This window comes from Ochotona curzoniae, unplaced genomic scaffold (genome assembly GCF_017591425.1).
Source record: "Ochotona curzoniae isolate NIBS_2020 unplaced genomic scaffold, NIBS_Ocur_1.0 contig_4516, whole genome shotgun sequence".
Classification (NCBI taxonomy): domain Eukaryota; kingdom Metazoa; phylum Chordata; class Mammalia; order Lagomorpha; family Ochotonidae; genus Ochotona; species Ochotona curzoniae.
In genome coordinates, this window is record NW_024466313.1 from 3,268,836 (window position 1) to 3,280,138 (window position 11,303).

Below are 11,303 nucleotides of genomic sequence, written 5' to 3' on the forward strand. Positions count from 1 at the left end.
CCACTGCTCTCCCAGGCGCATTAGCAGGGAGCTGGATGCGAAGGGGAACAGCCAGAACTCAAATCAGTGCCCACAGGAGATGTGGCATTGCAAATGGTGGTTCAGTACCCTGTGCCACAGTGGCAACCCCCCACAGCCTCAATTTGTAAGCTGATTTAAGGGGCACTGGGGTGCAGGATCAGTGCAGTGGCAGGAGGCAAGGAGTGGACAGGCCTAGGGGCTGGGACAGCTGGGACAGCTCAGGCGGTGGCCCTGGGACCACACCCAACCAAACTGGAGCAGGCAGCGCTGGAGGCAGGAACCAAAGCTGACAAGTCAAGATTGCCCCTGAATATTTTATTTAAATATTAAATTAAAAATTAAAAAAAAAACAACTAATCATTTGGCATACATTTCTCATGTGAACATAAGAAATAATTGTTATGGTAAAAAAAAAAACAACAACAACACAGCAAAACTATGTACATCTCAACCGGAACACGTAGTGTTATTAAATAGACGAACGCATTCCAGCGCCCGAGCAACCTTCCACACGCACCCACGCGTTCAGAACAGCGGGAGGGACAGAGACCACCGGAAGATAAAGTGCTGGTCAGGGCTGGAGCGGCCGGGGCTGACCCCACTCCCTCCCCGAGCACGGAGGCCGAGGGTGGCCGCAGCGCCCCCACCCCACTCCATGATGCTGGCCAGGCACTGGGGGGCAGCTTTGGCGTTTTCTCAGCAGGCAGCAGCTTGCTCCTCACCTCTGCAGAGGCGGCCAGGGATGGCAGGGGCACTGGTGTGCCGGCAAGTGGCGTCAGCCATCTGCCCCACGGTCTGTCTTTGGCGTTAGGGAGCGGCCACCTTAATCCCTCCCCCAACAGCCCAACACCCACCACTGCAGCTGTGGAGGGCCAGGTACCAGGGAGGGACAAGCTTCTAGAAGCTTCTGACCCGTGGCCTGAGTGTACCTCTCAGGCGTCCTCACCACATGGCAGGCCCAGGTGGGGCAGGTGGGTGCATGGCCAGGAAGGAGGGCCCTAAGAGTGCAGAAAAGATAAAACCATGCCATGTCTCTGTCCCTGAGACACAGACAGACAGACAGACAGACACACACACACACACACGGCTGCTCCAGAAAGAAATCAAGACGCCCGTACAAACTGGAACCCCTAGACCCCTTGCTTGTTTCCCTCCAGCCAAGACCACAGCCCCTGGCCCCCACTGCCCGCCCACCCCGGCCCTGAATTTTATTGCACAGTTACCCCGAGGCAGGTGCTCTCGCGAACCTGGTCACGAAGCGCGTCAGCACTTTAGTAGCAGCGGAAGAGCCGGCTCCGGAATCCTGGGGCAATTGCCCCTTCCGGGCCTGGACTCCTGGGACACTGGCAGTCAAGCCCTCGTGTCCGGCGGGTGGCACCCCCGGGTGAGCCCACCCAAGGCTGTTCACAGCTCATAGGAGAGCACAGACGGCAGTCACCACCACATGTGTGCACACACACACGGCCTCTGGATGCTCGGCCGAGGCCCCGCTCCACCGCCGGGCGCTGCCAGCATCTTCCCTCCACCCGCTCCCCACCCGTCCACCCGGCTCACCACACGCCCTTCCACTATTATTTTTCTAAACTAAGTTTCTAGTCCCTACTCATAGTTGAGGTCACTCAGTGCAAGAAAAAAAACAAAACAAAACAAAAACAAAAGCCAATACAGCTAAATGTATTGCTTGGTTTGCTTCTAGAGTTCTTGGTGGTTGAGTCCGAAGCCTTGTTCACATCCTCTGAAATTATTGCTTGGGAGAGCCGGTGAGCTGCGGAGGCGGCCGTCTTCATTGTACCAGCACGAACGTGCCCAGCTGGCTGGAGGACACGTCCTGCATCTCGCAGTCCCCGGGGGGCAGCCCCACAGGCTCACAGGGGGCGGCCAGCCTGCTGAGGACTGCCGGGCTGGGGCTGATGTGCAGCTGCGTGTCCAGGAGCCGTGCGGCCGACGCCACGGGAGACAGGGCGGGCAGCAGCGGGATCCCAGGCACCAGGAGGCTGTCGGTGGAGGGAAGCAGGCAGGGGGCCGTGGCCAGCTGTGGGGCCTGCGGGCAGCCGGGTGGGGTGGCCGGGCGGTGTTGTAACTGGAGCAGCCTGCAGAGGCACAGGGAGGGGAGCCCATCATCCCGGCTCTGCTCAGGGCCTCCCAGTGACACAGAGGAGGGGACGCCCAAGGCCGTTTGGGGTTGGGCTGGCATGTGCCACCCCCGCCACAGGACAGGGCAGAGGGAGCGGGGGCATACCTCTGCTGCAGCAGCACGTCCTCCAGCATGCTCCTGCCCTCCCGGCTGCCAGAGGACCCGCCCTGCAGGCCGGGGCTCTGGGTGGGGGTGCGCCCGGTGGACGCCTGGCACACCTGGCGTGCCAGCCCCTTGATCTTGTTTAGCCCCAGGAAGCCCTTGGTCCTGGCACTCCTCCGCAGCTGCTGCCGGAAGGCCTTCAGCCCTGTGGGACAGAGGCAGGCCTGTGAGGGGCTTCCGGCCACGTAGGCACAGGGCACTGCCCTGGGGCTGGGGGATGTGAGGGTCTCACCTTGGGTTAGGGATGTGTCGGACGCCCGGCGGCCCTCCTGGAAGCTGAGTGGGAACAGCACGGCTCCACCCAGTGCTCCCTGGGCCTGCAGCACTGGGGTGGCTGACTGAGCCCCCAACAACGACGCGTTCAGTCTGAGAGGGCAGTAGGTGGTCAGCAGTCCCTGGGGGGCCAAGCCGTTGCCCAGTACCACGGGGCCGGGGCTCAGGGAGCTCAGGCAGCTGTCAGAGCTGGTGCCTTCAGAGGGGCTGGCCGCCACCGCTGCTGCCGAAACCACTATGCCTGGGGAGGGGACAGGTGCCTGAGCGGCCCACGTTCCCAGGGCCTCCGCAGCTCTGCCCTCAGCTAGGGGTGGGTGGGCATCTACCAGTGGGCCAGAACCCTCCCAGCACGTCACACGGGCAGGCTATGGGTGACCCTGGGGCCAAGGACCTGCCCTCCCAGTGCCTGGCACAGCCCAGGGTGGGCCCCAGTAGAGGCCAAGCCCCCACTGTCTCCACCAGGTGATCGAGTGGGAGTAGAGGCGGCGTGTTCACCCGAGTGGCCAGGCGTGGGGGACCCTCAGGCCACACCTCAGTCACCCCGGGTCATTCCCAGCACCCCCCAGCAGCTCAGCAGGCGGGACCCTCAGCCCACACCTCTGACACTCACCTGGGGGAGAGAGCGGGGAGAAGCGGGCGGACACCTCAGCCAGTGTATGCCTCCGGCCGGTGCTGCCAGCCAGAGCCTGCGGGACCTCGAGTTCCTCCTCCGGGCTAGGTGCCTGCCTGGCCTCCTCGCCCACAGTGCAGTCCAGCAGTGGGCCAGGGGACACGGGGCGGGGCTGGAGTATGCCGTGGCAGCTGGCATCTCCCGGGAAGAGCAGTGGCTGCAGGGAGGGCCACAGACCAATGACTTCCTGTACCCCGAGGCCCCGCTACGGGGCACAGGGTACCGCTGCAGCACCTGCAGGGCCTCCCACCCTGTCCCGAGCCCAGCCCGGGACACCCACGAACCTGCAGACACTTGTGGAGGTCACAGTCCACCTCCGCCTGCAGGACAGACTGTGCCAGGGCCTGAGGCTGCGGGCACAGGAGGGAGGACGGGAACGGGCTGGCAGCAAGGCCTTCCGGCGGGGCCTAGGGCCGGCAGAAGCAGAAAGCCGCCATTAGGATGGGGACCCTGGTCCAGGTCAGGCCGGGGCTCAGGATACCACCTACTCCACATGTGCGTGAGCAACACCAGAGGAGGCCTAAGGGCCCCAGATGTGAGGGCCAGGCAGAGTGAACCCCCCAACCCACCCCCACCAGGGTCTGACACCCACAAGGGGCCCAACCAACGGCCTGGGGCTCAGCCAGAGTCTCCATCCCAGGTAAGGGACCCTGAACACCAAGGACATAGCCCTCACCTCGAAGCCGTGGAGGTCGGGGTTGCCGGGTCCGTGGGGCCGGCAGGGCCCGGGGCGGGCTGGCGGGCAGCCGAGGCCCCGGAGCCGCTCGCAGAGGAGGTAGTATATGGCCGCAAAGTGGTTGTAGCTGCGGTTCTGCAGAGACTGTGGGGAGAGGGTGGGGTCAGGTGTGGCCCCCAACGCGGCAGGCAGCAGGTGCACACCGGCACGGAGCGGGCAGCTGCCCGCGGGCCCAAGGGCCGCTCACCTCCAAGGTCCTCTGCCGGTCGATGCCCAGGTTCCGCATGACGCCCAGGACCTGCTCGTCATAGTCGCCCAGGCTGGAGTCGTAGCTGCACAGGGTGCGGGCGGCGTGGGCCTCCCGGAGCAGGGCAGGGTCGGCTTGCACCCAGCGGTGCTGCCAGATCTGGGCGATGGTGATACGCTTGGCCGGGTCCACCACCAGCATGCGGCGCAGCAGAGATTCACAGTCTGGGGGACGGAGTGGGCAAGCTGGGTCAAGGTGTTCCTGGCCTGTGCCCGTGACCCTCACATATGGGGGCTGGCACAGAAGGGATGCTCTAGGAGGCTGAGGCCAAGAGCTGTGGCCTCCGCAGGCGGCCTTCAGAGAGGACACACGCCAGTGTCCTCAGGGAGTGAAGCCGGGGAAGCTGGGGCACACGGCTGGGCAGAGATCAGACACCTGTGGGGCAGGCACGGGCTGTCCCGTAAGTAGGGCACAGGGGGGCACCTGCGGGGTTGGGTTTCTCTCACAGCCACGGGTCACCTGGGCCTGCTCCCCAGAGGCCAGGCAGGGAGGCAGGCAGGCATTCTGGGGGCCTGGGAGCCCCACATCCCTCCCCGGCCTCCCCAGCCCTCCTCTGCCCACCTCCCATGCCCTGTGTGGCATGCGTGCACCCACCTTGAGACATGAAGAAGGGGATACGGAAGCGGCCCTCCAGCACCCGCTGCCTGAGGCTTGGCAGGGTGGGCCCGTCGAAAGGCAGCGAGCCACAGACCAGGACGTACAGCACCACACCGAGGCTCTGCGGGCATGGGCAGCCTGGTCAGCGTGTATACGCACACACGCACACCCCGGGAAGCAGGTGACAGGGTTTGGGCTCACTGGTCAGCACACACACATGTGTGCTCCTGGGGTTGTGGCCTCGGGTCCCAGGGTCACTGTGACTGGCCAGACCAGGTCAGTACTCCTACACACACACACACACACACACACACACACACACACACACACACACACACGTGTGCTCCTGGGGTTGTGGCCTCGGGTCCCAGGGTCACTGTGACTGGCCAGACCAGGTCAGTACTCCTACACACACACACACACACACACACACACACACACAGGGGTTGTGGCCTCAGGTCCCAGGGTCACTGTGACTGGCCAGACCAGGTCGGCACTCCTACACACACACACACACACACACACACACACACACACACACACACACACGTGCTCCTGGGGTTGTGGCCTCGGGTCCCAGGGTCACTGTGACTGGCCAGACCAGGTCAGTACTCCTACACACACACACACACACACACACACACACACACACACACACACGTGCTCCTGGGGTTGTGGCCTCGGGTCCCAGGGTCACTGTGACTGGCCAGACCAGGTCAGTACTCCTACACACACACACACACACACACACACACACACACACGTGCTCCTGGGGTTGTGGCCTCGGGTCCCAGGGTCACTGTGACTGGCCAGACCAGGTCAGTACTCCTACACACACACACACACACACACACACACACACACACAGGGGTTGTGGCCTCAGGTCCCAGGGTCACTGTGACTGGCCAGACCAGGTCGGCACTCCTACACACACACACACACACACACACACACACACACACACACACACACACGCGCTCCTGGGGTTGTGGCCTCGGGTCCCAGGGTCACTGTGACTGGCCAGACCAGGTCAGTACTCCTACACACACACACACACACACACACACACACACACACACACACACACGTGCTCCTGGGGTTGTGGCCTCGGGTCCCAGGGTCACTGTGACTGGCCAGACCAGGTCAGTACTCCTACACACACACACACACACACACACACACACACACACGTGCTCCTGGGGTTGTGGCCTCGGGTCCCAGGGTCACTGTGACTGGCCAGACCAGGTCAGTACTCCTACACACACACACACACACACACACACACACACACACACACACACACACACACACGTGCTCCTGGGGTTGTGGCCTCGGGTCCCAGGGTCACTGTGACTGGCCAGACCAGGTCAGTACTCCTACACACACACACACACACACACACACACACACACACACACACACGTGCTCCTGGGGTTGTGGCCTCGGGTCCCAGGGTCCCAGGGTCTGGGCACATGGGCTCCTACCCAGATGTCCAGCTGAGGCCCTTCGTACTCCTTCCCCTCGAAGACTTCTGGGGCAGCGTATGGGGGGCTCCCACACCACGTGGACAAGGGCTCCCCAGGGTTGTAGAAGTTTCCAAACCCAAAATCTGAGAGACAGAGATGCAGGCAGGTGAAGTCAAGGCAGCCAGGGAGGGGGTCAGGACCACCTCGCCCGGGCGGCCCCCTCGCCTGCCAGCCTCAAGTCCATCTCTCGCCGGCTCCCCACCCCCAGACGGCCCCCTCGCCCACCAGCCCCCTGCCCCCTGTGCCTGCCAGCTGGATGTCCATCTCCCGCCGGCCCCCCGTGCCAAGGTGGCTCCCTTGCCTGCCAGCTTGACATCCATGTCGGCGTCCAGCAGCAGGTTCTCGGTCTTGAGGTCCCGGTGGACGATGCGGTGGCTGTGGCAGTACTCCACGGCCGACAGGATCTGACAGAACTTCCTCCGAGCTTCCTTCTCGCTCAGGTGTCCATGGGCAGTCAGGTAGTCTGCGGATGACACCGTACCATGGATGCCCCCACGTGCAGCATCTGGCCACCCATCCCCCTCTGGGCACATCCTGCACGCTGGGCACGGCGACACTGGCACTGGCACGCTTACCGAACATCTCCCCATTCTTCGCGAATTCGGTGACAATGTAGAGCATGTCCTTTGTTTCCATGACCTGAAAAGCCAACACCGTGTGAGGCACACATGGCCCCCAGCCAGCGCCACGGCACACACGGCCCCCAGCCAGCACCATGGCACACATGGCCCCCACCCAGCACCATGGCACACACGGCCCCCAGCCAGCACCATGGCACACATGGCCCCCACCCAGCACCATGGCACACACGGCCCCCAGCCAGCATCACGGCACACACGGCCCCCAGCCAGCGTCACGGCACACACGGCCCCCACCCAGCGCCACGGCACACACGGCCCCCACCCAGCGCCACGGCACACACGGCCCCCAGCCAGCGCCACGGCACACACAGGCCCCCAGCCAGCACCATGGCACACACAGGCCCCCAGCCAGCGTCACGGCACACACAGGCCCAGCCAGCGTCACGGCACACACGGCCCCCACCCAGCACCATGGCACACACGGCCCCCACCCAGCATCATGGCACACACAGGCCCAGCCAGCGTCACGGCACACACGGGCCCTCAGCCAGCGCCATGGCACACACGGCCCTCAGCCAGCGTCATGGCACACACGGCCCCCTTCCCCTGGCCAGCCTTCAACTACAAGACCCTTGCGCCCAGTCGTGTTAATGACGTAGGATGGAGGGGTTTCTGCCTCAGAGCTTTGTGAAGCCCCAGTGGGAAGGGGCTCCCTCGGAATCTGCTGGCGCCTGTCACACCCTGTCAGAGGGCACCTGCTGGCATCCAGGCCACAGGGAGTAGCAGGCGACAACAGCCCCCAGTCCCACATTGATCAAGCAGAGACCTCAAGGAGAACCTAGTGAGGCTGGAACGCGGAGGGAAGGCGGAGCCGAGCTGTTGCGTGGGGAGGCTCGGGAGACAGAGCTCCAACACGTTCTTACGGGGAGATTTCTCGGGTGTCCTGAGAGAACCCGAGGCCAAGGGTTTTAATATCTCCCTGTCATAAAAGCGCTCTGCAAGTTCCCACAGCTCAGGGGAAACGGGAAGTCTCCCATGAGCAGTGGGAGGACCGAGGCCAGCACTGCTGTCCACTCCCCTCACGGGAATGAGGAGCAGGAATTCCGAGTCCCGACACCTCAGCTCTCAAAAACCCACAGCAGGTAACGGGGCATCCCAGGACGGCCCTGGTGCCCATGCTGCTCGGGCAGACAGACACAAGGCCAGGGCCAGGGCCAGTGCTGAGACTGTCCAGCTCCGCCAAGAACCCAGGCCTGGCTCAATGGGACAACCACACACGCTGTGTGGGTGAGGAAGAAGGGCAGACAGGAAGTTACGGCAGGCGGGGTCCCACCCCCAAAAACCAATGACAGAAACAGCTCGGGGGCTTGGGAGAAAACAGGTGACACGGATCCAAAATGGGGACACCTGTGGCCACTGAGGGACCCGTACAAGCTGGGGGACTTGCCACGGGGGCTGCTGAAAATGCTGTTGCAACAGACTTTCTCTATCAGGCCATGCTACCCTGTGGCCTGGCAGCCACGCACCCACACACACGTGCACATACCACCTTGGGGCCACCCAACACAGCGGGGCACCCACACACACGTGCACATACCACCTTGGGGCCACCCAACACAGCGGGGCACCCACACACACCACCTTGGGGCCACCCAACACAGCGGGGCACCCCCACACGTGCACACACCACCTTGGGGCCACCCAACACAGCGGGGCACCCACACACACGTGCACACACCACCTCAGGGCCACCCAACACAGCGGGGCACCCCCACACGTGCACACACCACCTCAGGGTCACCCAACACAGCGGGGCACCCACACACACGTGCACACACCACCTTGGGGCCACCCAACACAGCGGGGCACCCACACACATGCACACACCACTTCGGGGCCACGCAGCGGGGCACCCCCATACGTGCACACACCACCTCAGGGTCACCCAACGCAGCAGGGCACCCCCACATGTGCACACACCATCTCGGGGCCACCCAATGCAGCGGAGCACCCACACACGTGCACACACCACCTCGGGGCCACTCAACACAGCGGGGCACCCACACACATGCACACACCATCTCGGGGCCACCCAACGCAGCGGGGCACCCACACACGTGCACATACCATCTCAGGGTCACCCAACACAGCGGGGCACCCACACACATGCACATACCATCTCAGGGTCACCCAATGCAGCGGGGCACCCCCACACATGCACACACCATCTCGGGGCCACTCAACGCAGCGGGGCACCCCCACACATGCACACACCACCTCGGGGCCACCCAACGCAGCGGGGCACCCCCACATGTGCACACACCATCTCAGGGTCACCCAACACAGCGGGGCACCCACACACGTGCACACACCACCTCGGGGCCACCCAACGCAGTGGGCCCCAATAATGGAGCGTGTCTTCCCACAGGCCAAATGTCTCAACAAGGGGTCATTCACCCCCGGGCAGGTGGGGGGATCGCTTCACCATCCTATTTAAGAGCACTCTAACTCCCTAAGGTAAAGTTATTCACACCCACAGATCCCAGCAACAACGCCAAGCCGCACAGAGCCGTCAGGGAGACTGCTCCCTGCTGGGACGGTGGCCTGGCGGGGGAGGACAGAGCAGCCGGCCACTGTGGGGGTCTAGCTCCCGTCTGTAGGGACAGAAGCTGCTGCTTTCAAACACGTCCCGAACCTGGCCCCGCGTCTGTGGCAGCACGAGGCCGCTTGGCCGTTCTCCCTCCCAGCAAGGCCAGGCCGGTGCCAGCTGTGTGTGGGACCCTGCACCCCTGAGCTCTCCGGCGGGGCCTGCAGAGCCCCCCAGGGCAGAGCCCCCCAGGGCGGCGGGGCCTGCAGAGCCCCCCAGGGCAGAGCCCCCCAGGGCGCCGGCCGCCAGCCTCACCTGGTACAGCTTGATGATGTGCGGGTGGTTCAGGAGTTTCATGAGCTCAACTTCACGATAGATTTTCTCCAGGTTGCCAGAATCCAACCGGGTCTTATCAATGATCTTTATGGCGACCTTTAGGTTTGAAAAGGACAAAGGGAACTTGGCTTAAAAATAAATAAAAAAGGAACCACCTCCAGGCGCCCAAGCTGCACGTCTGGTTAATTTCTCAAGCACTTGGCGTCTTAAGTGGGTGTGTTTTGGTGGGGTGGGGTGACAGGTGACAGGGGAAGCGGGCTCTACCACACTAGCAACAAGGACAGCCCAGCCGGGACTGGGGCACCTGGGCCGGCGGGCGGCACCCCAGGTTTGTTCTGGGCTCTTTCTTCCCCCAACACCCCAATCTGGCAGGGGCGTAACCTGGCGCGCTTCTATTTACCCAACACCGTGAGCCTGTCCCGGCTATGACAAACCACCCTGCGGGCACCAGGTCAGCCTAACCCGGCCGTCCCACCCCCAGCACCTCCCACCCGCCGGCTGCGCCCCGGGGCGCCCACGCACCTGCGTCTTGGTGACCCGGTGCCGCGCCAGCTTCACCACGGCGAAGTTGCCTTTGCCCAGGGTCCGCTCCACGTCGTAGAAGCCCACGCGGAGGGGCTTCTGCGGGCCCGCGGGGGCCGCGCTCAGCTCGGACAGGATCACCATGGCTCCGCGCCGCACCTGCCGGCCGGCGAGGGCGCGCTCAGCGCGGGAGAGGCGCCCGGTCCCACGCCCACCGCACGGCGGCTGCACCGGGACCCCGCTCCCACGCCCACCCCACGGCGGCTGCACCGGGACCCCGCTCCCCACACCCGCCGTCCGCGCTCGGGATCGCGCCCACCCCGGCCGGGACCCCCGCTCCCTCCCCGCGTCCGGCCTCGGCGCCGTTTCCACCCGGACGCCCGCCAGCAGACCCCCCCACAACAAAGGGGGACCCCGAGCGGCCGTCCGGGCTGCGTCCGCGACCTCCCCCCGGCGCCCGCCCGCCCGCCCGCCCGCCGAGCCGCGGGGAGGGCTGGGGGCCCCGAGCGCCCGCAGGCCGCGCCGCCGCCTCACCTCGGGCCGCCCGGCCGTCCCCGCCGCCCCGGCCCGCCGCCCCGGCCGCCGCTGAGCTGGCCGCCGCTGAGCTGGCCGCCGCGCCGCATGTCAGCCCGGCCGCCCCGCACGCGGCGCCGGCCCCGCCCCGCCGCAGGCCCCGCCCCGGCCCCGCCCCCGCCGGCCGGCCGGCCCATTGACGTCGCTTTGACGCCAGAGCGACGCGCGGCCGAGCGCGGCCCGGGCGGGGGGCGCGCGGAGATCGGGCGGTTGCCAGGAGACGGGCGGCTCTGACGCGCGCGCCGCGGAGGCCGTCGCCTTGGCGACGGTGGGCGGTGACGTCAGGGCGCCGGGCGCCTGCGCTCCCGTGGCGGCGCGCCCCCTAGCGGGAGTGGAGG

The 11,303-nt window shown here is 65.1% G+C and overlaps 1 protein-coding gene across 2 annotated transcripts; it reads right to left on the minus strand.

Annotated features, from left to right (window-relative positions):
* Nucleotides 1–321: 321 nt before the first annotated feature.
* On the minus strand, nt 322–10,584 carry SIK1 (salt inducible kinase 1). 2 transcript variants are annotated; one of them, XM_040986676.1, is made up of 13 exons: nt 10,393–10,584; nt 9,850–9,966; nt 6,942–7,005; nt 6,668–6,829; nt 6,325–6,449; nt 4,838–4,961; nt 4,184–4,407; nt 3,937–4,080; nt 3,545–3,667; nt 3,201–3,417; nt 2,550–2,831; nt 2,261–2,462; nt 322–2,111 (listed from the first exon to the last, which is right to left on the minus strand). In XM_040986676.1, exons 1-13 carry the CDS (start codon nt 10,534–10,536, stop codon nt 1,805–1,807), a joined length of 2,235 nt encoding a protein of 744 aa, XP_040842610.1. In that variant the 5' UTR covers nt 10,537–10,584; the 3' UTR covers nt 322–1,804. The 2 variants fall into 2 exon arrangements, with proteins under 2 accessions (XP_040842610.1, XP_040842611.1); XM_040986677.1 differs by having other exon boundaries at nt 3,195–3,417.
* Nucleotides 10,585–11,303: the final 719 nt, after the last annotated feature.

What these genes read in the sequence shown, in the direction of transcription:
- SIK1 (XM_040986677.1), bottom strand. Translation starts at nt 10,536, where the DNA reads ATGGTGATCCTGTCCGAGCTGAGCGCGGCCCCCGCGGGCCCGCAGAAG. An exon ending in ACATCATCAAGCTGTACCAG is followed by an intron (nt 7,006 to 9,849) that starts GTGAGGCTGGCG and finishes TTGGCTTTTCAG; the next exon opens with GTCATGGAAACAAAGGACAT. An exon ending in GGCCTCAGCTGGACATCTGG is followed by an intron (nt 4,962 to 6,324) that starts GTAGGAGCCCAT and finishes CCATGCCCGCAG; the next exon opens with AGCCTCGGTGTGGTGCTGTA.